Genomic DNA, 27,224 nt, shown 5'->3' on the forward strand with positions numbered 1-27,224 from the left:
CACCGCACATGGAGAAAGGGTTGAAGTTGTCAAGGATTTCATTTCACTTGGGTCCAAAAATCAACCCTCAGGGAAAGCAGCAGCCAAGAAATCAAGTGACATCACGTTGGACAAATCTGCTGCACAAGACTTCCTTGACACTGTTGGATCAAAGATGTCACCTTGGAGGACTGAGGTGCAGTTGGGATTTTCAGTCACCTCCTATGCATGCAAATGCTTTATCCTCCATAAGGAAGACCACAGAAGACCTGATGTTGATGCGCCTGTGTGATGGTCCTGCTGGCGAATGTGGAACGCACTGGGGATTGACTGGCAGAAGAGCAAACAAGCCTGTTTCGGAAAAGTACAGCCAGGAGGGCTCGTGTACTTTGGATGCATTACTAGGATAAAGTGTATTAGATTTTCAGTCTCCGTGGGTGGTTCAAAGTAGAGTATTGCCCACTTTGAGAAACGATGTACTAAATTGTTCCAGATTGTTAGGCATAAAGCGGTCATCTCAAACAGAATAGGTATTAGATTTTGAAAGTACACCATGAACAATCTGGTCTCACAGACAACAGGCATGATGCCGCAGCGACACTGAGGGTTGCTGACACCAGTTGTCCTTCCCACGGCACTCTAAGTACTTCTCTGCTGGCTTTGATAAGCTGACAACACTCACGGTTATAGGGATTTAGTAGGGAAGTCAATAGGTTACCAAATGGTAAGGTTACAGTGATGCTTCTCAGCCATGCTGGCCAATATGTCACTCTGATCCCTGACCTTTCAGCCAAGTGGTCTGTTGGCCTCTGCTTCTGTGGGCCAGAAAGCCCACCTGCTGCTCTGTCTTGTGGTCTCTGGTCTCTGAACGGGAAGTGTGACCCCTTGGTGGCTGTGACCCTTGAGAAGGGGATCGTGCACACACACCCCTGGTGGCTCTTCTGTCTTGATGGTCCTTTTCCGGTCCAGAGATGTCTCTTTTACACCCAGAGAAATGGCAGTTCTGCCGAATCCCTGAAATAGAGACCATACACCTATCTGTATTGTTTCACCCAGTCACTTGGTGGGGGTTCACTGTACCACACAGCGTGTTAGCACTGACACTGGGCCTCACAGGGCTGCCCCTATGTTAAGGTTATTAGAACAAAGTGTTATTGCGTTGAGGGAGTACTTGAGTAGAGGCCCATCTTCTCCCTTAATACTTAATGTACGATATATGTACATAGATCTATGCGCCTATATTTATACCCCTATAAATGCCTTTGCCTCCTAATTCTTCCTCTATTTCCTTTTACTTTCCCCTTGGTCTGTGACTTTTTTTGACTTGCTTTAGACAGTGGACAAATTATAATTGCTCCCTTTTAAAATCACTTAGATGTAGCCATTACCGAAGTTGCAAGCACTTGAGAGGACCTTTTCAATTAAAATGCCTATCTTTCTCCTAAAATTTGAGACTGGTCTTTCTCTGGAATAGAAACCTTTCTTGAACTCTGTTTTGCTCATGTTTTTCACTGTACAGGAAGAGCTCATGCTTGTTATTTCCACAGGGAACGTGATGCAAACAAAATCAATTACATGTACGCTCAGTACGTCAAGAATACTATGGAGCCACTTAATATACCAGATGTCACGAAGGACAGAAGATTTCCCTGGACAGTAAGTAACCCCATTTTAGACTTGAATCTAGAAAGCTGTTTTCTCATCAAATCTGTTCTTGGAGTTATGTTTCAACCGAAGGACTGAGTCCAGCTGCTTTTTTAAGAGTGGGGGGTGATTTCCTGACCACACAAAGGCACCTGAAATAGCTCGTAATTCAAGGTGGTCGTCAGTGCTTAACAAGGAGCCTTGGTTCAGTGCTCTGCGGCTAACTGCAAGGTTGGCAGTTTAGACCCCAGGGGTCTGCTCCCACAAAGGTGGTGGTGGTGGGGAGCTGCCTCGGGTTGGTTCTGACTCATCGTGACCCTGCTGGACAGCAGAGCGAAACCCGGCCTGGTCCTGTGCCGTCCCCACCATTGCTCTCACGTGGGAGCCCATTGCTGCAGCCGCCGTGTTCATCCGTCTCGTTGCGAGCCCGCTGCTTTCTTGCTGACCCTCCCTTTAGCAAGCATGATGTCCTTCGCCAGGGGCTGGCCTCTCCTGGCAACACGTCCAAAGTACGTGAGATCTAGTGTCTCCTTCCTTCCCTCTAAGGAGCACCCCAAAACTACAGCCAATGTTTACTTTTGTCGTGCCTGGGTTTTTTTATTTTATTTTAAAATAACTATATGAACTCCAGGATAGGTAAATCTACAGCGACAGTAACTGGATGAATGGTCTCTTGGAGGTATGTCAGGGAAGGTGGGGGCGGAGGGGTGTATTAATGGTGAGCACAAGAATGAAGAAAATATTCTAAAACTGATTGTGGTGATGATTGTACAACTCTTCTGGATGTGATTAGAGTGTTGAATTGTGTGACATGTGAATTATATGCCAATAAAACAGTTGGGAAAAGCTTACCACCAAGAAGCCCCTAGCGGTCTGATCATGCAGGTCGCTGTGGGTCAGAATCAACTCAACAGCGTTTATCCACAACACACACATGCTGAGGCACTGTTTCCCTGTACTTCCATCAGTTTTGCTTTGAGGGGTGTTAATGAGCTCTCATACAGAAATGTTGTAGTAATTTAAGGTTCACCTACATATCAACCACATACATCTGATAGTATTCCTAGAATTTGACAATATTACTAGAATTCTTTAAGTTTATCCTCAGAAATTAACATTCACAGGACTTAAGTTTGTCCAACTCTGTAAACTTTCTCAGTGAGTAGCTCCATGGGAAAACGGATAGCTACAAGGGGCCTCAAAAAGTTTACAGAAGAACTGTTCCATTGTTCTTTTAGTTCCATTGTCCCACGAACTTTCTGAAGCTCCCTCGCATTTCCCCCGAATTAGCAAAGCAGCAGACATCAGTTTCCTGGCACTAGAAGCTATGAATGTTAGTATTTCTCCCACATCACAAAGCATTCTCTATTGAAGCAGCTGCCGTGGTCTTGTCGTGCTTCTAACTGGGGGGCCTTGTAGAGCTTTAATAACACGGGCAATAGAAAGTGGCGTGAACAGAACAGGATAATTTGGGGTTTACATTTGACTTTGTTGCTTCACTTTTGATTTTGGACTAAGGGAAGGCTGACAGAGCAGATGAGTTTTCTATTCAATAACTCATACAGATGGTCTCATGCCATTGATCACATGCCTCACCCCACTGCCTTCCTGTCTCCACTCCGTTCTTTCTTGTACTCTCCTCCCTGCCTTTTGAACTTTGTCCTGGGACAGATGTGCTGGCCTTTTGATTGCAGTGGTTGGTTCTGTTCACTTTAGAACCATGGGTCTGTCTGTGTGGTTGGAAATGGAACCTTGGGAAGCAGGATACTCTGTAACTGTAGTGCCCTAGATAGAAGCCCTGGGGACTCCGTGGTTGTGCTTATCCGCTGGCAGTTCAACTCTATCCCCAGAAAAAAGACTTGACGGTCAGCGCTCAGTACCATTACAGCCCAGAAAACCGGGGGAAGGAGATCTTCTCTGTGGCCTGGGTAGTGTGATGCTTTTTCATTTTGTCCCTTTTGCCAAATTATTTGAGATATGTACTAGGCCACTATATTTGATACCAAGTAAATGTAGTATTACTGATTGCTGATAGCATTATTATCAGCTACTTGGAAAGGTGTACAATGAAAAAAAGTCAAAGTTTAGGACATTTCTCATTGTTTACTAAAAAGTGGTGGATTTATGTTGCATTTGTGTAAACTTTATTACAATTTGTACACTGCACGCTGGTGTGACCTTTAGTTAAAAGTGAGAATATTAATGATGCCAAATATGTGATATTTAATAGAAAATATTATCTCTTCTCAATTTTTTACTGTTTTTTTCCCCTGTAGAATGAAAACACCGGAAATGTAAACCAGCAGCACATTAGAAGTTTGCTTTGTACACCTATTAAAAATGGAAAGAAGAATAAAGTGATAGGTAAAGCCTTTCCATTAACATAAGTACTCTAAACTGATAAAAGAAAATACATATTTATGGAAACTTCTGTCTTTCAAATGTTAGTTTAAAGAATAAAATGCATGAAGGAAGATGTCAAAACTAAAAAGATCATTTTTAAATTTTGAATATGCCAATAGATATGATTTACTTTATTAACTTTGATATGTTAATAGATGACATAATCTATAGTCTTATTTCATTTGAATGTATTTAAGAATGCTGTGCTCTAAATGAATCGACTAATTGAGGGATTTTAGAATGATCATGTATATTGCTTAAGATGCTCATTTGTCTGCTTGTTTTAACCTGGTTCCGTTTGTAGGTTAAATTCATTTATTCAGTAAATATTTTGAACTCTACACTCTTTTAGAATCCTTGGGTGACACAAACAATTGTGCTCTCCACTACAAGTCAAAAGGTTAGGAGTTCAAAACTACCTAGAGACACCTTGGAAGACAGGCCTGATGATGGCCTTCCAAAAGTCATAGCCCTGAACACCCTGTCTCGGAGTGAGCCGTTCTACTCCGTGCAGGTGGGGTCAGACCTGAACGAGGCACTGGGGTAAGTCAGGGAACACAGCAGGAATTTCTGTCCCCATGAAACTGCCCTTCTTTATGAAGGCTGGGGAAAGCCTCTCCTTAGAAATGGTGGCACAGTGCCTTCTCAGAACAGTGGAACATGTTTGGTACTCTCGACTTGCTTCTTAGTGTTCTATCATATCTAATCATAGTCAACAAAAATGAAGGCGTTTTATATAACACTCATGACGAGTGGACACTGTGAAAATAGTCTAAGTTGTTGACATTTTCCCAGGATCTGGGAATAAAGGAAATAATAAATTCTACTAAAGGTTAATCTTCTAGCTTAAAAAGTCTTATGGGGGAGGAGGGTGGGACAAAAAAAGAAAAAGAAAAAATCTTATGGGAGTCTGTTATGCGTTGGGCTGCGAATCAAAAAGTCAGCAGTTTGAAACTACCAACCGCTCCAGAGGAACAGGATGTGGCTCTCTGTTCCCATAAAGATTTTTCAGGCTCAGAAACGCTGGGGCCAGTTCTACTGTTCTGTGCTGTAAGGGTTGCCTTGAGTTGGAATCAACTCGAGGGCAGTGAGTTGGTTATGGAGCAATGTTTAAGTGTCTGAATTGTTCCAGATAATTATTTTGTTGAAGGAAAGACAAGTAGGGAACGTGCCCATTCAAGTTCTGTGCAGAGTCAGGGAGACCGTTGTCCCTGCTGTAGAGACCGATGCAGAGAGAGAGCTTTGCTGTTGTGCACACGGTGTTTTGAGCGCATGTGAGCTTAGGGGGAGACAGACACAACAGGTTGTAGTCAGCATTTCTGCAATGAGTCCCTATGCCCCCTTTTAGTGAGATGGGCATATTAGCGTCATTAAATCCCTACCATTAAATGTTCTACGTATCTGACTTCCTTACTCCTGTATCAGACTCACCAGTCCAACTTTCCTTGTTCTGATTGTGATTTTTCTTTCAAAGGGACATTAGCTCATAGGTGGAGAATGTGCTATTTGTGTACTTTACCGTGTATTGGCTGCTGATGGTGAGGAGGGAATTGAGGCCATGGGCTGAAGCCACAGGCACACATACATAGTCAATTCCCATCCCTGGGACAGATCTGGTTCTCATTGTAAATTCGTGCTCTTCTGGTTTTTATACCTCTGCCTTGTAAAATTAGTTCACATGACTCCACCCCACAGAGACAGCTCTGTTCTCAGGGTGGTAATCTGGTTTCTAAGCCTACAGGGCAGGCTCAGATCCTGACCCTGGTGAATTGTGTTTGAAAGCCTCTTAGAAACCGGCTTGCCAGCTCTCTGCTGGGCTGCTTGGTTCACTGTTCTCTTTGTACAATTCTCAGAGGGGGAAAAAATAGAGGTTAACGCATAAGTAATCTCTCTTTGAAAGATTATCACCAGTGAGAGCTCCAACATCAGCAACTGCAGAGGGTGCCCTACAATATATGGTGTACAGGAATATGATAAAATTATATTTACAGGGAGGAGATCAAGGGAAAGAAACAGCTATCCTGTGAATGTTTGGTGTTTTCATAGAAGTAAAAAGACAGCCCAACCGCCTTTCACCTTTGAAAATGGGAATTTAGGTTCCAGAAGGGATGCATTAGTTACTGGTGAGTTTTCATAAGATGAGGGACAGAGCGGAAAACTGCCGCACGAAAGTACGCCTTGCCTTTTCCTCAGTGGTGTCCTTGGGGGATAATGATGAGGAATGGGGAGTTGCTGAAGGACATCATGCACCAGGTCGGGTCTCCCCCAGTGATGTCCACAGGTGGTAATGGGGACTTGTCAAGGGACGTGCCGAGAGCACAGGGATGGGACTAGGAGTCCTGATGACCTGCTTACTTGCTCGACACCCCTGTCACCATCACAGTGACTCCTGGTTATCAGACCCACCTCTAGAGTTGTGAAACTGGTTAGCACTCTCCGCTGGGACCAGGCAGAAACAACTTTGTAGGAAAGGCCTGGCAGTCTACTCCGGGAAGATGCGTCCTTGGGAACCCTCTGCCCCACGAATCTCCTCAGACACACTCGGCCCCTGAGACAAACTCGAGGCGATGGCAACTGTTTTACTTTTTAGTGAGGGTTAGTTTCTGAGGCATGTGAACGAAACAAGCTCTCAGAGGCGTTGGAAACTCACGTCGTACCATCCCAAGTGTCACTGTTTCCAACAAGCAAGCAAAGCCACCAGAAACACAACTGAAGTAAGTCCATGTTTTTCTTGGCACACGTTTGTGTCACCCTACTTACTAACAGAGCCAAAAGAAAGCACTTGTTGTTTTTGGAAAGGAAAAAATTCCTATAAATCAGAAGAGAGCAAAGGAGGGAGAGCGGAAAAGAGCAGGCGAGGGAGGAAGAGAAAGGAGCCACGGTTCCCGGTGGGGCCTTTCAAGGCCCCAAATTAATTTCAAATACGTGGATGGAAATATCCAGTGTTCCCGGCTGTTTTATAAGTGCAGCAAAACTCAGAATTTAAATTGCTGATTGAACTTAACATCCTCACTGATGCAGCATGGAAAATGTCATGGTTGTAGATAATTGCTCTTACGTGTTATGGGTCGATTCCACTGTTATGTAATTCTAATAAAGAATCCCCATAGAGTTAATTGCAGAAAGACAGACGGGCCCATGTGTTTTCTGTAATCTTCCTTCCCCCTCATTTTTTTCCATTACTGACATTTAGATGAAATTATAGACATTAGAACAGTACGGGTTCTGTTGCATCATGGAGTTTATTCCCTGGGGCATTATTTCATATCAAATGTTTTCTTAGTGCTCTGACTAATAGAGTGTTTCCACTACTTTGGTTTCCAAAACTGTTAAGGAAATTCATTTCTCATTCAACATGCATCTATTTTAACCAATTACTTCCCCTAAGCATGCATTGATCCCTACTGGATTACCAGAAATTCTTGATGCCTGCTTTCCATTCCAACTGCAGGATGGAATTCTGCAGCAATTAGTCCTTTCCACTCAAAAGAAATTAGTTGTGGAGAACATCTCCACCTTTCATCATTCGTATTTCCATATAGTTCTTAGTGTAGAAATATGATAAAGAATTGTGGTATTGTGCAATTGTGCTATACATTGTTTGAGAACTATGTATTTCTTACTGCATGTCCTAAACTGATTTCATTCTTTCTTATGTACACGATGAGAAGATTCCTATTTTATTTACGCAACGAATATTTTATCCTTTTTGTACTTTGTTCCGTTAGCCTGTTTCCTCTAACCACACACCTCTGTTATTCAGCTACTCTAAACCATGTCTTTGCAACACTTAAATGGAAGTACCTGGGTCACACAATAAATTTTGAATCATTAGTTGATTCAACATATATTAAAGTTGTAAACCTTTATATAAATTGAGTGCTAAAGGGTGAACTTTTATAGAAATTGAGTGCTTGAAGAGGTAGTCTTATCATTTTTCAGAGAAACCAAGGCATTAATATTCTAAAATAATATTAAGTTTAAATGTGACTTCTACTTGGTTTAATTTTTTACATTAAATTTTATCACTGGGCAATGTCATTAATTGGTCTATGTACATAAAACATAACATAATTAAACAATGCAGTGTCTATGGCATATATGGCATATATCACCTATATTAATACCATATGATTGTTTTGTTTTCTTGGAGAATTTTTAAATTATGGTTAATCATAATAATTACTGAGAAACAAGACTGGAGGTAGTAATCAGTGGAAGAAAACGAGTGCGTGTATATACAGAGATAGATATGGCTTTATAGTGTAAGACTAAAATTGCCAAAAAAGAAAAATAAACTTAGGGACTATAGTTTTTAAAATCTCACTGCCATCAAATCAGTGCTGACTCGTGACATACAGGGCAGGGTCGAGCTGCCCTGTGAGTCCCCAACAGGAGCAGGAAGCCCCGTCTTCCCCCCAAGGAGCAGTGGGTGCTTTCTGACTGCCAGTGCTTTTAGCAGCCCAGTATATAACTGCTGTCCCACCAGGGACGAGATAAAGCTTTGTAGACCTGCTAAGCTTTTAAGAATTTATTGAGAACCATGGAACGACATATCTGTGATCGCTTCCAATAAAAATGGTTTTGGGGGGAAAAAAGAATTTATTGAAGAGATACTGCATAGTAACTCTGGAAAACAGGGAAAACTACCTATATCCAGAAACTTTGAGGAATGTCTGGAAAATATGAAACATTTTATTTCTAAGTATATTTGATGCAAAATGGAGAAAAATTGAATAAGGATGGCAACATATTAACATCACAAACATCATGTAAAGGGTCCATTTGCTTTGATAAAAACCCATGGAATAAATAGCATTCACAGAGTGAATGCTTCTAGAAAAAAATGGACAAACTTGTAATTATAGAGGAAGCCTTTAGTATATGTTTCTCAGACTGAAAGTAGAGGGAAAATGAGAAAACATTAGAATTGATGAATATAAGTCATTAAGTGGACACATAAGGAGGCTTGTTGGCACTGTGGGTAATCAGCTCTTATACAAAGGCCCAGGGGTTCATGCCCACCAGGCCCGCTGAGCGACGGGCCGGTACCGATGGCAGCCCTGGGAAGCCTGGGGGAGTTCCGCTCTGTCTTACAGGGTCTCTACAAGTCAGAAAGAACCTGTTCATCAGCAGTGGGGATTTGCATATCTATTTCGCTCACAATTCATAATAAAACATACAAATAGCTGTCTAATGTTCTTCAAAAATTTAAAAATCTTAATGGTATACACACACTCAGTTTCTAAAAAGCAAAATTGGCAAGCTACTCGCACAGACCACCAAGGGCTGAAATTGGAGATGGCAGCAGAGGGATAAATTATAAAGAACAATGCTCACCTTGAAACCAATAAGCCTTCTCCCAATGACTTTTAAGACAAAAAAGAAATGAAAAGAGAAAATGTTAAGTATTGCATTTTAGAAAATTAACAGTCGTATCAACGTAACATGTGAAATCTTAAGGTTTGTGGTCAAAGCTGTACTCAGAAAAGAATATGAAGCTTTAACTGTTCTTTATGACTCCAGCAATAATGCAGTTATTTGACCTAAGTCATCAACTCCACAAACTAGGGGGTGGGGGGAACAGGTCCTTCATTTTTGTAGGCCCCCCCCCTATAGATAAACAAACAAATAAATAAGGGAGGAGAGGGAAAGCAGTGGGAAGAAATTCTAAAGGTACGCCCGTGGAATGAGGAGTGAGTGAAACGAACACACTTTCAATGAATGATGGGCAAACGTTGAAGAGAGGAGGATACTCAAGAAGGAAGCACAGATCGGCACGAGAAAGGGACTGTAAGTATAAATAGAGCCAGAAAACGTTTAGCGTTAAATAATATAATGTACCAAATCGATAATTAATACATAAACTGGTTGTATGCTGTTTATGAAATTGTATAAAAATAAGGACTAGCCAGTACTCACTCGAGAGGAGTTTCAAATTTTTCATGGGAATAATTGAGAGTGTTATTTTAAAAACCACTTGTAAAACAAACAAACTTTCCAAAGGAAGTTCTAGTTAAAACAACTAGAGGAGAGGATGGACTGAAGTGGGGCACAGAAAAGGAAGGACAAAGTGAAATCATTTACTAGTGATGGGAAAGTCAAATGGACAAGTCCGCAAATAGACATGGCTTGATGGTGTTGCACGTTCATTTCATTTCTTTTCTCTTTTTTTTTGGATCTCACAGTTCTTTATTCAAACACAGTTTGTCAGTGTACAGATTTAAAGGTTGGCTTCCAGAGCTTGGGAAGACATTCTGTCTGATTGGCTCTTGGGAAAGTGCTTCTCTCCTTTAAGGTCTGAGAACGAGGTGTGACTTTGAGAACTCTATAGGTCGTGGAATCAATCTTCTCTTCGGTCCAAAAAGTTCCCAGGGAAGAGATGCCTATTCCAATGGACACACTTGGTTCCCAGTTCTTCTTTATTGGTTGGCAGCCAGGATCCCATCTCTCTGCCTGTTTATCTCTATTTTTATCTCTTGTAAGATGAAAGATGTAACCCAATAAGGATGTGAGTTCAGAGGAAACCTCTCACTCTAGGCCCACAATTGACCTAGCCAAAATTACCTAATTCTCATGAATTTTACCTCAACCATCTTCATTCACACAACAAACACTACCGTGTTAGAGATGGGATTCATATCCACAGAGAGATTTTAGGACTGATGGGGCATTACAAAAATATAGGATCATTACACTACCTCTCTGTTGAAATGGTCCCTGCATCACATGTTCCCCTGGAATTGATTGACAATGTGAGCAAGACGGAGTTGGGCTTGCCCCACTATAGCAGTGTCAGCCTCAGCCCTTCCATAAACCCCAGAAGAGGCTCCAGGTGGAGAAAACCTTGGGCTTCCAAATAGCATTCCAGAGGGTCAGGAAACCCCAGGAAGGTGAACTTGCACCTGGGACCGGGTGCCTCAGAAGATCCTGCAGGACAGCCATGGAGACTGAGTTTTTGAAAACAGCATCCACAAGGTGAGCTGGAGCATGCTGAAGCAGGGAGATGGCAGTCTCTGATCCCAAAGCGAACTAAGTCCAGGGAAGTCAAGGTGGCTGAGGCTCTCTGCTGCAGAGCTGCGAGGTACTCATGGTTTAAGCCATTCCTGAGGACACCACTCAGATCCAGGGCACTGTGGTGCCTGTTGCTGGAGCACCAGGGCTCGTATGTCAAATCAGAACCCACCAGGTGAAAATGGCCTAGCAATGTCTTCAAGGGGGTCTGCAAGCAGCTGGACACTTGGTGGAGATGGCCCTTGAGGAAGGCAACAGAGTTCAGGTAGAGATGCTGGAGCTGATGCAGTCTAGTGAACTGAGAGTCAAATTGGACAAGTAGTTCTTCACGTGATGCTTGCTCAAGGGGATTCGGGAATTTATGATGATCCGAGAGGTGGAGACCTGTCACAGTAACCGGGTGTCCCAGGTGATGAGCAAACCAACTGAGGCTGACTAGATCCCAGCCGCAGTGCACTCACACTTCTGGACATTCCAGCTTTACCATTTTCAGGATCTCCTTAATAATTTGCAGGTTGAGTGCATTGCTCACAAACTTCAGCTTCCTACAGGACATGTGTGGAAGGACTTTGTTTTCTGTTTGACCCTCTCGATGAGGAAGTCATCTGGGAGGGTTCCCTGGATGCACAGGTCTGTGACCACCCCCGCAGGGGCCAAAGGCAGATGTTTCTCCTCTAACCTGGCATGATCTGCTTTGTGAGTCTTAGCCCCCAGCTGATTGGCACACAGAGACCCTGCCCTGGTATCCAGACCACATGTTCCAGAAGTCAGTGTGAGTGTCCGCTTGTAAATCCGGCCCTCTCAGTTTCCATCTTCTGGGACTATTCCCCTAGGTTAGCTGGATATCAAAGTCATCCAGTGCTTGATCACAGCCCCGAAGGGAAGGTGGGGCAGGGCCAGGTGCCCACCCTGGCCTTCACTGTTGGGTGTGTCTCCTGCCACAGCTGCCATGAGCAGGGTGGGGAGAGGTCTGTAGGCAGCCACTCCAGAGAAATGATCGAGGCCTCATTCTGCAACACATTCTGGATAGCAAGGTCCAAGATCCCGCGCGGGTTCCTGCCACTCTTTCCGGCAAAAGATATCTGGAGAGTTGTAGTGCTTGGTAAGGTCTAAACGGCGGTTCTGATTTCCCAACAGAGGCTTCTAGCGCATTTGTTTGCACTAGTTGATATACACAAGATGAGCAGGTCAAGTAGTTGGCTGCTGCTTCCAGGGCTGATGAAGGCAACAACAGGAATCCCCATCCTAGACCAGACCAGGGTCTGCTCACAGCTTGGGGAAGCCGTGGTGCTGATTCCAAAGCTAAAGGTTCCAGGCTCCTCGTTGGTCCCTCAGAATCCTTTGTGGTCCCACTCCTCTCCTTTTCAACGAAGGCCTGTAGAGGCTGGAAAGTGACTCAAGATATTAGGTCAGGTGTCAGACTGGGCTCTTCTGACTCACGTAGCTGCAAGTGTTCGTGCATTGCCATTCCACAAACCAGGTAGTGGTTGGGCTCCCAAACCTGGAAGGTCAGATGATGCCAAGCTCCTTGCAGTATCTGTTGTGGCCATTGGCAACACCTCCATAGAGGTTCAGATGCAGGCAGTGGCTTTTCCTGACTCTAGCTGATCATTCCAAGATGGGGAGGTCCGATGGCAGGCACTACCTCTGAGGCTGTGGGGGCAGTTGATGAATCCGTGATGAGTAAGTGCAGTAGCAGGTTGCTTCCTTAAGGACTGTAGAGGCAGAGGAATCCAAGCTAAGCAGGTAATGTAGCTAGTTTCTCAAGTCTCACGGACTGGAGATGCAACCGGATGGAATGATGCAGAACGCAGCACTGTCACAGGCCGGTTCATGCAAAGGCATGTAGTCCCTAGGTTGCTGGAGGCATGGTGGGGCTCCAGCTGCTCTCAGGGAGACAGCAAGCAGGAGAATCTGCGCATTCATTTCTAGACCATCACAACAAATGGAATAGTTGCTTCCCAGGGCATATAAAAGTTGTGTTCGCATCAACCTGTCATTGAGTAAAGGAACCCAGGGGGTCCTGTAGCGGTTCAAACCCACCAGCTGATGATCCATTGGAAAAAGAGGGGGCTGCCTGCTCCCATAAAGATGTAGGGTTGGCACAGAGGCAGCTGATTTGAGGGGTGTTTTTTTGTTTTGCTTTGGCGGAGAGAGGGTGGGTTGTCTAGTGGAAATTCTTGAAGGATTGAGAGAATCACATTACAAAGGATGATGACAAACACAAAGGGAGCAACACGCTCTCGGGAAAATGACGCTGGGAGACGCTTGTCACAAGGTTGCCACAAACCTTACGCCTGTTTAAAAACGGAAATGTAGTACCTGCAAAACACAATAAAATAAGTGCAACAAAACAAGCATTGGAAGTGGCTCGTTATGAAATTACTGCAGGTAATTAACTTTAATATATACTGAGACAATTTTTAGATAATGATAATATAGGGGGGGCATTTATAATGGCAACAAAAAGTAGAAAACACTTAGGAATAAATTTGACCAGAAATATATAATATATACATGAGAATAATTAAAATTCTACTAAGCGACTTTAAACCCCTTGTAAGCAAAATAATGTAACATTCTTGAATGGTAACAATCCATTTCTTAAGACACCAACTCTCCCTTGATTAAATGTGCATGTGTTACTATATATCCTTATAAGACTTTTGTGGGGAGCTGGGAGCTCTTGACCAATGTTTATTAAATTCATCTGGAAGAAAGGCATGTAAGAAGAATCAGAGCTGTGGGCAAAGACTGCTCAGTCCAAAATTAAAATGATGTTGCAAATATAGCATAATTAAAAATATGGAGCCTGTGCTAAAAAATAAGTCATGGCCACATTGGTGGAACTGGCTAGAAAGTCTAAAGGCAGACCCAATTCTAGTATATATAACATTCATGTTCTTCTTACTCTATATAAACACAGGGTCTGTTATTATATTTTACCTCTAAGATACCACTGGAAGAAAGGCATTCCATTTTACATCCCACAAGGAAGAAAAAATAGCTCAATTTAATTATAACAGATTCTTGATTTATAAGATGCATGCTGATTTTAAAGGGTTAAAACTTGAAACAAAACTCTAAAATAATCGAGAACTAGGATAGTTGTATGTTCAGGATAGATAAATATGAATTTAGTACAGGAGAGATTGACTATTCAGATCATTAGAGAGTGGTTAGCGATTCCTGTATAATTTAATACTACAAAATTGCAATTTGGGAGAAAATTAAGTAGGGGTCTAGATTAAATCTGATGCCAACAGTCTAAAAAATCCTAGAAGTAAAAAGATGCTCCCATATCATCTTAAAATGAGGGACCAAACAAGCGGCCATCTAGCACAGAAGCAACAAAGTCCACGTGGAAGAAGCACACCAGCCTGTGCGATCACAAGGTGTCAAAGGAATCAGGTATCAGGCATCATCAGAACAAAAAATCATATCATTGTGAATGAAGGGGGGGAATGCAGAGTGGAGACCCAAAGCCCAATTGTAGGCCACTGGACATCCCCTTACAGAAGGGTCTCTGGGAGGAGACGAGCCAGTCAGGGTGCGATGTAGCAACGATGAAAACATGCAACTTTCCTCTAGTTCCTAAATGCTCCCCCCCTTCCCCCCACTGTCATGATCCCAGTTCTACCTTACAAATCTGGATAGACCAGAGGATGTACACTGGTACAGATAGGAACTGGAAACACAGGGAATCCAGGGTGGATTATCCCTTCAGGACCAGTGGTGAGAGTGGCGGTACTGGGAGGGTGGGTTGGAAAGGGGCCACCAATTACAAGGATCTACATATAACCTCCTCCCTGGGAGATGGACAACAGAAAAGTGGGTGAAGGGAGACGTTGGACAGTATAAGATATGAAAAAATAATGTTATAAATTATCAAGGGTTCATGAGGGAGGGGGGAGCAGGGAGGGAGGGGTAAAAATGAGGACCTGATGCCAGGGGCTTAAGTGGAGAGCAAATGTTTTGAGAATGATGAGGGCAATGAATGTACAAATGTGCTTTACACAATTGATGTATGCATGGATTGTGATAAGAGTTGTATGAGCCCCTAAAAAAATGATTTTTAAAAAAGAGGGACCGTCTATTTCTAAACACTGGTTAAAATCTGCAGTGATTACTATGAGGGGGATTCAAAAAAACTGGAAAACTAAATGAAAAACATAGTGGACTTTTCCCACTAACTCTTTGAAACCCCCTTGCATGTTTGACTACTTGAGAAATAAAATAGTTTCCAACAAAATTAAGATGGCAAAGGACAATTGTATGGGGGTGTGCATGTGTGTGAGGTAATGCAGGAAAGGCTTGCTTACTCTGACAAAGGGTGCAGATTTGGGGACAGGCTGGTGTGATGGAGAAGACATAAAGCCATAGTTAGGATGCAAGGTCGAGCCCCTGCCCTACCATAAAACCAGGATTAAACTTGAGATTGGCTACAATATCCCATCTCTGGAATGGGATGTTAACGGAAAAGGAATCAATGCTGTGATTTAAAAGTCACCTTTCCCCTTCAGTCTAATTTCCAGAAGCATCTTCCCTACTGACAGGCTTTCCAAGCTGTTGTAGTGATCACCTGAAAGGATGTATGGACAAGTGCCGTGTGAACTATATTATTAGGCTCTGGGCTACTGACAGCAAGGTCGGCTGTTGGTTCCCATAATGACTTACAGTGTCAGGAACGCTATGTAGGGTTGCAAAGAGTCAGTGGTCGTAAGTTTGGTGTTTTGTTTTATTTATTTATATAATCTGTATGGGAGCAGACAGCCACATCTATCTCCCACAGTGGCTAATAGTTTCACGTGGTTGACCTTTTTGGTTAATAGTTGGATGCTTAAGCCACTGTACCGCTCAGGCTCCTTTTACCATACACACCACAACTCAATGTCCTCTAGTCAGTGACAACTTAGGTCCACCCTGTCGGGCAGGGTAGGACTGCCCCTGTGGGTTTCCAAGATAATAACTCCTTATGAGACTAGAAAGCCGAATGTATCTCCCATGGAGTGACTGCTAACATTGCTGCCATCCTCAAGGCCAGCATTTTGAAACCACCAGCCAGCTGATTCACGGGAGAAAGTCGCAGCTTTCTACTGTAAAGTGAGTGTCAGAAACCCACAGGGACAGGTCTGCCTTGCCCTGTGCCGCGGTTCTCAACCTGTGGGTCGTGACCCCTTTGGGGGTCGAACGACCCTTTCACAGAGTTGCCTGATTCATAACAGTAGCAGAATTACAGTTATGAAGTAGCAACTAAAATAATTTTATGGCTGGGGGGTCACCATCACAGGAGGAACTGTATGAAAGGGTTGCAGCATGAGGAAGGGTGAGAACCACTGCCCTGTGGGGTTGCAATGACCCTGAATCAACTCCGTGGCACTGAGGTTTGGCGTCCCTTACATAGATTGTCTTTTATGGAGGTCATCATGGCAGTTGCTGTTTGGTACCTAGTTTTTCTCAATCCAAACTCATTATGTCTTCAGTCGACTTTTCACAATGGCTAAGTAAACAGTTAGCCTCTGCCACAGGGGGCCCCTGGTGGGAGTCAGCTAATTTATATTTAGAGACCTAATGGACAAGGACTTGTAAAACAAGATCTTTGTTTTACCAGGAGATAGCGTAGCTCACCAAGCTCCTCAGAGACCTCTAGCCTGGGAACCCCAAAGACCACCCCACTCAATAAAAATTTCTTAGACTGTTGACATAATCTTCCATGTGTGTTTGACTCGCAGAGCGGCCACGACTTGAGGTTATGTATTTCTAAGTAAATAGCCATGTTGAGTCATTCACTCGCAGTATCAAAAGCTGTCTGCCAATATGATTGCCCTGGACACATACTTGAAATTTGAGAGTGTCTCTATGAATTGCCAGTTGCCTGGATTTCACTTTTTGGGGGGTAATTGAGTTTCTAATTTCTGGTTTCTCAGTAAAGAAAGTTAATCTGCTGTCCCAAAGTTCTGATATACCTCAAAACCGTTCTCTTGGCACATATACAAAAATCCAATTAGTGTCCAAAGGGCAGATTGCCTTTGGGGACTCAACTGATCTAAAATTCGCAACAGAGCCTGGAAGGAAATAGTCCTCTGGGAGAGTTTGAACACTGACAACATACATCTAGGATGCTGTGAAAATGGTTCTCAGATGAATTCATTTCATATGTTTTTCTAGCATAGATGTGTGGAATTGGGGGTGGGGAGAGCTTAGTGTGAGATGTCAAGCGTTCCTGATGGAAAAGTGGAAGAAAAGCTTTGTGCTTCTGTGTCTTAGAGTTGTTTTTTAAAAAATAAAACTATGGATCATTAATGATAACACCTCCTCTCTATTCTGGACCATTACAGGGGTTTGCCAACTGGTTAATAAGATGGAGGAGAACACTGGCAAGGTTAAGCCGTTCAACCGGAATGATGAACAGTTTCTGGAAGCCTTTGTCATCTTTTGTGGCTTGGGGATCCAGAACACACAGATGTACGAAGCAGTGGACAGAGCCATGGCCAAGCAGATGGTCACTCTGGAGGTAGGCTGAAGCTTGCAGGGCCTCCTGGGTCTCTAAATCAAGCACACAGCCTGTTTTACCTTTTCATGTGACAAGCCACAGGGTCTCAATCCTTGCATTCTCACAATAAGTGTTGATAGAGATACTCACATTCACATTGTCCCCTTTTACACAGCTGAGACCCAAAGATGTTGAGAAAGTTGTTAAAGGTCATTTATATGGCCCAGCCAAATTCTCACTATCCTTTTTTGCCTCTTTCTTCCTCTGCTTTTTCTGCAGAAAGCAATCCTGGTCTTCAATAAGCCCTGCTCTTAAATCATCTTGATACTGTAGTCTACTCATCTCTATGCAAACATTTAAGGAGGCGGGGGCCGGGGGTGGGGGGGGGGGAGGGGGAGAGAAAACACTAAAAGACAAAGGAAAAAAACAAATGGAATTCTTAGACATTTTTAAAGCATTTGACCAAGGAAAGGAAGGGGGAAAATTCAAATTAAAAGAATTGTTTCACCTCATAGATAAATTTCACCTTGGAAATGTATTCATATTGAGATAAATCTGAAGTAGGAGCTGGAATCCAGATAGTTAAAAAGTTTTTTCCAGGGATTCTGAAAGAGCAGGCAGGCTAGTGGACCAGTCTCCTGTACAGTAGTGGATTTGACCGTAGGTGGACTGACCTGAGACAGGCAGGGACCCCTCCCAGGGAGGACCAAACTACCCAAGTGGTGCCAGCCCTTCCTGAAGGTATCTTGCTAACTTCCTTGAAAATGTTCACTTGACATCACGTGGATGTTTCTGAGCCTCACAGATCAATCTGGGGACATAGAGGTGTAAAAGAACAAGTGTGAAATAGGTTGCCTGTTGGCCTGTGCTAATCTAGTTAACCTGTTCTCACCTAGGGGAGACCAGTGAGGATATAACCACTTTTCCTCTGACTCTCAATGAACATTCCACCCAAAGAGCTAGAAAGACATACATGATCTGTAAGGGCACTTCAGAAAGTTTGGTGAAAAAAATAGACTGAATGACAATGAATTTTTTTCCCCCGTGAGCTCTTTGAAGACCTCTCACACGGCAAGATTGACCAATAGCTTTAGATTCCACTTTACTTTCTAGGGCCCCTCACCCTGATTATCTAACACTCATCGATATTAGAATTAGACAAGAGACCTTGCAACATACACCTTTGGAAAATCTCAATTTCTAATATATACACGCACCCAGCGCCTGAGTGAGACAGAAAGGCAGAGACTGGCCCAGCTTGCGGTAAATGATTAATGCCCAGAGGCACCCTGAAAGAAAGAGGCCTTGATCTGCTCCCCCTGTTAGCAACCATTGAAAATCTCTATGGAGCATCATCCTACCGTGGCACAGGTGTCCCTGTGGGTTGGAATCAACACTGCTGCCATCCGTTTATCAACTCCCATTCTCATGCGTATGCCTGTGTTAGCATGTCAGCCCAAGGCAAGGCATGGAATCCTGCACTCTTCAGAGATGGGTTTGTGTGGAATTGCCGTCTTCCCAACTCTTGAATCCAGAGTGTAAGAGACCCATGAATCTATGGGTTAATGTTACACCCCAGCCATACAGTGTTTCTTAATGAATTCGACAGGGGTTAAGGCTTCACATGCAAGTCTTCTAGACTCTTCCTCCACCCCCTGCAAATATTAACATTAAAACGTCAGTTTAAAAAGGGTTTGTTTTTTCCTTTTTACACAAGCCAAAATAACTATGGCCAGTTCCTACCCCCTAACCTCTTGCCTCCTTGCTAGGTTTTAAAAACAACTGAAGATAAGAAAATGCAGGCCAAGTTTGAGCTAGTAGTTATTGCTACTGTGCCTTGTAAATAATAGATTTGTTGTATCAACAACACCAGAATGAAAATTACTAGCATTTCTTTTGAATGCAGGGTGTCTAGCTTTTTGCGTTCTAAAGCAATCCTTTGCATCTAGAGCTGAGATTTCCGTGCGTGGTGCCAGAAAGCAGCAAACCGAGCTTGAGCTTTCTGGGGAGCCAGTCATCGCTCCAGGAAGGTTCAACAGAATTCCAAGCTCGGCATTGTAGTTCTGTCTGATACAGCCATTCTTTCTTCTCTTCTCCTCCAGGTTCTGTCATACCATGCTTCCGCCGCAGAGGAGGAAACAAGAGAGCTCCAGTCTTTAGCGGTAATGCACTTTCTTCTCCTTAAAAATCACAAGGAAGGGTGCAGTATAGCACCGGCGAAACATACAACTTTCCTCTAGTTCTTTAGTACGTGCTCCCCCACCCCCACTATCATGATCCTAATTCTACCTTACAAATCCTGCTAGATCAGAGCATGGACACTGGTACAGATAAGAGCTCGAAACACAGGGAATCCAGGACAGAGAAACCAATAATGAGAGTAGCCATACCAGGAGGGTAAGTGGAAGGTGGGGGGAGAAAGGAGGAGCCGAACAAAGTGGTCAGCATATAGCCCGCTCCCAGGGGGACGGACAACAGAAAAATGGGTGAAGGGAGACAGTGGTCGGTGTAATAAGTGCAAAAATTTTTTTTAAAATAAATTATCAAGAGTTCATGAGGGTGGGAGGGAGAGAATGAGCTCAAGTAGAAAGAAAATGTTTTGAAAATGATGATGGCAACATATGTACAAATGTGCTTGACACAGTGGATGTATGTATGGATTGTGATAAGAGCTGAGAGTGCCCCCCAATGAAATGATGGTTTAAAAAATCACTAACTCCAAATATAGCCAAGCAATAGAGAAATATGCTTTGCTCATGATACTTGCTTCTACCAGTAATGGTCCTCTAGACATTGAACCAAATGTGGTCACTATTGAGATGGACACTCATAAAAATGTAATCAGTCCCCCTTTCCTGGACAGGCACAACATCACCTGTCGCACAAAGCAGAAATAATACCTTACATTGCCATGGTAACCAGTAGCTCTGATTTATGCTTTTCTAGTCATTTTTATGCAAGATTGAATTTGGTTTTCAGTTCTTAAGAACCAGACTCACTGTCCTGGAGTCCATTCTGACTCGTAGCACCGCCACCAGATAATGTAGAACTCCCCTGTGGGTTTCTGAGACTGTCGCTCCGTGTAGGAGTAGAATGCCTCCTCTTTCTCCATGAAGCCGCTGGTGCGTTCGCACTGCTGACCTTGCACTTCACAGCCTCTCGCGTACATAAGACCATTAAGCCTCCAGGGCTCCTTTAGAGCTAGAGGAAGGCTGAATACAGAGACTGAGGAAGGAGAAGGACCGCTGGATTTAGTGATCTTGTGATTGATGAGAGAACAATTTGAAGGGAGTAGAGTTATAAAAAGTAAGAGCAAGTGGAATCTAGATGTTTTTTGCCTAGTTCTGATTAACAGAAAGTAGAGAAATATCTATGAAAGATGTTGGCTGACCTGTGGAGTTTTTAATTATTTTTGTTTTTGTAACAAGAGTTGCTGATAATCTAATAGACAGCTTATTCTTAGACAAGAGGGACCAAAGAGCTGGGTGTGAGACTCACCATGCAAGACAATGAAGAAACACGGAGCTTGACGTGACCAGAGCATGAAAGACATTTCGTTCATAAAGACAGGCTCAAAAAGGCAATGATCATAGCTGCAATGACTGAATATTTCTTATACTCAGATATTTGGCCTGTGCTTTGTGTGTGAATAGCGAGGTGTACTTATCCACAGCCAACCTATAAAAATACCTATCGTTTGCATTGTGAAAGGGAGTTTGAGGTTGGGCGAGTTCAGATTGCCCTATGCCACGCTCAGATACACGTTGCAATGAAACCACCAGGTTGGTGATTCAAACCTACCACCACTCCATGGGAGAAAGCTACGGCTGTCTGCCCCTGTAAAGATTAACAAATCTTCAGAAAGCCCGTGTGGAATTACTGTGAGTCAGAATAGGAACTCTATGAGGGCCGTGGAGTGGATTCCATGTTCAAAACCAGCAGCCACTCTACAGGAGAAAGAGAAGGCTTTCTAATCCTATGAAGATTTGTGGTCTGGGAATCCACGGTGATGGTTCTACTCTGTCCTGTTGGGTTACTTTGCGTAGGGATCGACTCAGTGGCAATGGATTTGAGTTTTTAGGTTATTCAAATTCCCACATTCCCTGGGTGTGGCACAACTGAGTAAGCACTGAAAGGTTGGTACGAGTCCACACAAAGATGCTTCAAAAACTAGACCTGGTGCTGTACTTCCAAAAGAATATCACAGTACTAGTCGGGAATACATCCTCGTGCAGGGGGTTGCCAGGCGTCAGAATTAACTCGATGGCAACTGGCTTGTTTGTCTGCTTTGGGGATCAGGTTCTCCGAAGCTGTTAAGTGGAGATGGTTGTTGTGAGGTGCCTTGCAGTCCGTTCCAACTCGGAGTGATCCCAAATCCAGAATGACACACTGCTTGATGCTGGGCCATCCTTGCATGTTGTTTTGTCTGAGCCATGGTTTCAGCCACTGCCTTTCAGCCACTGCGTCCATCGATCTTGTCAATGGTTTTCCTCATTTTCACTGCCCCTCGACTACCAAGCATGATGTCTTCCTCCAGGGACTGGTCTCTCCTGACAACATGCCCAAAGTACCTGAGACCAAGTTTCACCTTCCTTGCTTCCAAGGACTACTGTGGCCGTACTCTTTCAAGGCACATCTGTTTGTCCTTTTGGCAGTCCACAGTACTTTCCGCAGTCTTCCCCAGCACCCTAGCTCCAACGCATTGATTCCTCTTCGGCCTTCCTTATTCAGCGTCCCGCTTTCACAGCGCATGAGGCGACTGAAAATGCACGCTAGTCCTCAAAGTAGCACCCTTGCTTTTCAACACTCTCAAGAGGTCTTGTGCCGCAGATGGACCCAGTGCTAAGCTTCATGCTGGCACCACTATTGAAATTCAGTCAGAATAGACTTAGCGCTCACCAACACCCATGACACAGCTCGGGAGTTAGAACAAAAAGACATGGAAGGAGCACTTGTCGTCATTCTCAGCTACATAGTGAATCACAACTGCTGGTCATTGGCCAAGAACAACTGAAAAAACTGTCTTTTAACCTGAAACGTTAAATTTCTACTGAAGTAGCTGTATTTTTTTGTGTTCTTGATACTATTTGAAGTAATGAGCCGTTTCCGTTTACATATATAAGTTTGCAAGTGAAAGTTTCTTCAATCTCAGGTTCATCAGCCGGTTCGTCTATACTGTAAGGGGATATAGTTTTCAACTAAATGTGTACAGTGAGTTGAAATCAACATATGGGCAAATACATTGGAGGTGCTTGCAAGTGTTGTGGGGGGTCATTAATTTAGTTCTAAAATGAGGACAAGGTTACTCTTATCATACATTGCTTTAGATAAATAAAAGCAAGGAAATAGAGTGCTTTGTAAAGATAGTGCTCAAAAATATCACTAGAGTATAAACTTTGTTTCACACTTTTAAAATACAGAATAATCTTTCAGGGGGAAGAAACCCCTGAAAATTATCCTCTCAATTATGTTGATAATTTTAGCAAGAGAAAAAGGCTTTGAAATAACTGAAAATTGCTGTGTTGCCTTATTGTTCCAAACCATCTGTTGTTCTATTTGGAAAATCGGTTGTTGGCAGCTGTATTAGCAAGTTGGGGTCATGTAGCCTATAGATCAAGTAATTCATTTACATTAGTTGAAATTCAGCTTACTTTGATTCTAGTTTTCTAGCAACCAACTAAAAATTCCTTTGTAGGCGCTCCACCAGGTGTGTGTAATCACAGTCTACACCACCCATTCATTAGCTGAAGCATTGTCTTTGGTTGCTGATCCAAATTCAACACCTAAAATAAGTTAAGGGTTGGAGCAGACTATTTCAATTGTTCTCTTAGCTCATCTTTAATTTAAAAATTTGTTCTTAAGAGAATTAAATCTTATAATTAAATATACTCAATATTTAGACCTTTATCCAGAAAAATCCCTTCATAACAGCAAGGTCATTTTGCTGACAGCAAAACGGAGTCCTTATACTTTCTGTTCTTGATTGACTCAGGTTTTTTCCTCCAGTTTAAAACGAATCTTCTCTTGTTTTAAAATTGAGTCTTGCAGAAGTTGAGCCTTCGACTGAGCATTTTACTTGTAGGGCAATGAATTACGTGATACAGCTCATACCGTAGTCTTTGTTACTTTCATCAAATGACTGGGTTGGACCATGTAGATAAGGTATATGGAAATCAAATGAGCATTTACCATCTTAGCCGCCAGAACAGATGATCTCACCACCCTCAAGAGAAAGGACCCAAGAGTGTAACATGACCCGTGGACCTTGGAGATGCTTGTCTGCTGAATCCCCGCAGCCCAGAAGACCAAGGGCTGTGACACCAGAGGCGAGGCAGAGCAAAGGCAGCAGCACCAGAGCACCACACAGAGTGAGGGGCTTCCTGTGCCACAGGATGAAAATGCGGAGTGCCTTTCTTGCTGCCGGTCGGCTGCGTCCAGGCACTTAATTGGGGAAGCTAAGTTTGCTCGGCTAGAGCTGAGTTTCTTCTGGTTGATGCTTTATCTTGAAGTGGAGTGCCCTTTTGGCATTTATTGGCAGCGCTAAAAAGAACTTTGTAACATTCCTTGTGCGGGGCAGAGGCCAAAGGGCCTAATGAGAGAGCCAAAGACCAGAGAGAGAGATGACTACAGGCGTGTCAGAGAAGAGGCTCTCCTGATGAGAGAAGCACTGTATACTAAGCATTTCTGTTTCTGAATTGTAGCCTATTAACCTCCCACATGAACCCCATAAGCAAGAGCATGGTCTGTGACCTCTGTGTGGCCACTGCAATGAATTACTGAGTGTAGCAGAGAAGTAAAGAGTGCGGTCGGAGGGATGGCTAGTATCCAGATTGTGAGAATTTGGAGTGTGGAGCCATGTTTAACCTGTTACCTCATAGATACTAGCCTTGTGCTGATCCTTCCAAAAAATTACTCATGCATGCACTCCTCATCCCCTTTAATGATCCTTAGCTACAAGTTGTCCAGATAACAATAAATAGATCCCATGCTTGAGCTCCTTCTGTGCTAAGTACTGTGTGCAGTTCTAACCACTACAGTGTAGGGTTGTATGGAACTAAGTAACCAGGTTATTAAGTCTGCCTGTATTAGGCTTAATTGCAGTTATAAGTTTACTGTAAAGTTTTACTTATGAGTAAATGAGTATTTTCTCAGAATCCTGATGTCCTGTGCCTTCTATGATTTGAAGGAGTCCTGGTAGCATGATGGTGAAGCACTCGGCAGCTACCCAAAAGACTAGTGGCTCCAACCAACAATCTACTAGAGACAGCTACGTCCATCTGTCACTGTGAAAAATTCCAACCTTGGAAACCCTGTGGGACATTTAATTCTCTGCCCAGTGGGGTTTCTGTGAATTGGAATGTACACAATGGCAATGGATTTTGTTTGGCTATCTATCCAAGTAAGTTAAAAAGCATTTTTACGAAATCTCAGAAACCTTATTTAACCAAAAATATCAAAATCTGACACTTGTTTCTTGACATATCCTCTTCAGATGTAGTGTTTGCATCTCTCCAACCCTTACCTCAAAGCTCTTTGATTTATACCATGTCAAAATGGAACTTTTGGCATCCTCAAAGAACTCAAAACCTGTTCCTTTTAAGTGGCCCTTGAGTTTGGGGGATAGGGGGAAAAGTGTGAAAGGGTAACATCAGAGCTGTACAGTAGGTGGGTCAAGATTGCCCTATGAAATTCTCATAGGACAGCCCTCGCTACTTTTGAATAGAAAGCAGTTGTCTTATTGTACGGGGGGTGGGGGGGCGTTACTTGTTGCAACTGTCCAGCCTTTTTCCCATCATACAGTTTTCTATTTTTTAAATTTCGTTTTAATAAGCATCCATGATCATCCCATACCTTTCAAGAAAGTCTATCGGGATTACACTTTTGAATCCCAAAAAGCAGGCACCACACTTTGTGAGTTGACCTTTCTGCCTTGAATGGGAAGCTCTGTGTGTGTGTGTGTGTGTGTGTGTGTGTGTGTGTGTGTGTGTGTGATGTTCTATTTCTTTTATTTAGAACAATTATATTGGCATATGATTCACATAACATGCAACTCAGTAGTTCACTCAAGAAGAGTTACATACAATCATCACTACAATCAGTTTTAGAACACTCTGTTTTTTTGTGTCCCCATCGCAATTTGCTCCCTATTTCCCCCCAAACTCCCCTGCCATACTCCCAATCCAGTTACTGCCTCTATCGGTTACCTATCCTTGATTTCATATACAGAAAGGCATTTTTTAAAAGCTAACAATAATAGTAAAGTAAAGCAAATAAAAACCTCAGTGGAAAAAAAAGCAGAAAATATTAAAAACTAGAACAAATTTAAAATGGACCATCAGAGAGACCAATTGATAAAATGTTTAATTTTAACCTAACTGCACCTGCAATAATCCAATTTCCAGTGCATTTGATATAACAGCAAAGCTTTGCACAACCCTGTCTATGATCAAAGGGGATTCACCAGAAGCTTGATCCATGTGTACTTCCCCTTCACTTTTTGTTTAACTTACACAATTTTAAAATGGGTCAAAAGGGAGATCAAATAATAAGATATTACATTTTAGTCTATGTCTGCCATAATCAACCTTACAATGTTCTCTGTCTGATAACAAGGCTATTCACATCACTTAACTATGATCCCTCAATGAGATTGATTGGTGTGGTGGTAGCAACAATAGGATCAGGCATAGGAACAATTGTGAGGAGGGCGCAGGAACGTGCAAAGTTTCGTTCTGTTTGCACAGGGTCAGTCGCTATGGGTGGAACCGACTCAATGGCACTGAACAACTATGAACAGAGGGGTTTCTCCTGATAATCCATGTGTGAACCCCGCAAATGGATTTTGGGCTTCCATTGTCATCCATAGCCTAAACCAAGTATTCCCAATTTAAGTTCTGATACCATTCCCTTCTTTATATTTGGATTTTATTATTCATGATCCTTGAAGCACACAGTCTGGTGGGAAGCACTGCTTTCGATTGAACTTTTTCTTTTTTTGAAGGTACCCTAACAAGTCTAAGACAAGTGTGTTACTGTGAGATGTCTACCGCATCACTGTTCACAGAAACATGTTGAAACATGTTTTATGTGGAATAAATGCATACCTGTATGCACTAGAAGCCTAGAATCAACAATTCTTTACTTACTTGCACATGCCCATGAAGGACAGCTCCTTGTAGCCAACCACTTTTTGAAAGACCAATACAACCTATCAAATAATAGTAATTTTATTCCCTCAGAGGGATTTCTTTATAGGTGGGATCGTTGAAATTGAAAATGTCTTTTCCTCATAACATTTGTATTGAATAGATATTAAGGTGGAATATAACAAAATGCCTTTCTAAAACACCGAAACTATTTGCAAGATTTTGACATTTTATGAAAGACCGAGTTCAGTGCCTGGCCTTCTGAATAAAGAACTTTTTCTTAACAGTTGGCTATTAGGAATTGTTTCCAGTTTCTGTAATTTTTATGTTGGCTAATTGACCCTTGATTCTAGAGACTGGAGGCATGCACAATGCCTTTGACAGCAGTGTGGCTTTTCTTTGTGCAGAGATTATACAATTGAGCAAATAATATAGCCACGGAGCCATATGTCTCTATTTTCGCCCGTGGTTACCAGAGACGGTGCCGCAAGCTAAACTTTCGTAAGTTCTTTTCATGAAGCAGTCACCAAAAATAAGAACGTCCA

At 42.9% G+C, this 27,224-nt stretch overlaps 1 protein-coding gene across 1 annotated transcript in view; it reads left to right on the plus strand.

Annotated features, from left to right (window-relative positions):
• PDE5A (phosphodiesterase 5A) overlaps positions 1-27,224 on the plus strand; it is a 165,101-nt gene that overhangs the window by 83,422 nt on the left and 54,455 nt on the right. Inside the window, exons 8-11 of the mRNA XM_045295841.1 lie at positions 1,527-1,635; positions 3,900-3,987; positions 17,379-17,554; positions 19,636-19,695. Of these exons, the coding sequence (XP_045151776.1) occupies positions 1,527-1,635; positions 3,900-3,987; positions 17,379-17,554; positions 19,636-19,695 (433 nt within the window). The remainder of the gene's footprint in view (positions 1-1,526; positions 1,636-3,899; positions 3,988-17,378; positions 17,555-19,635; positions 19,696-27,224) is intronic.

This window comes from Echinops telfairi, unplaced genomic scaffold (genome assembly GCF_000313985.2).
Source record: "Echinops telfairi isolate 266 unplaced genomic scaffold, ASM31398v2 ScPeMD7_5927;HRSCAF=6808, whole genome shotgun sequence".
NCBI lineage: Eukaryota > Metazoa > Chordata > Mammalia > Afrosoricida > Tenrecidae > Echinops > Echinops telfairi.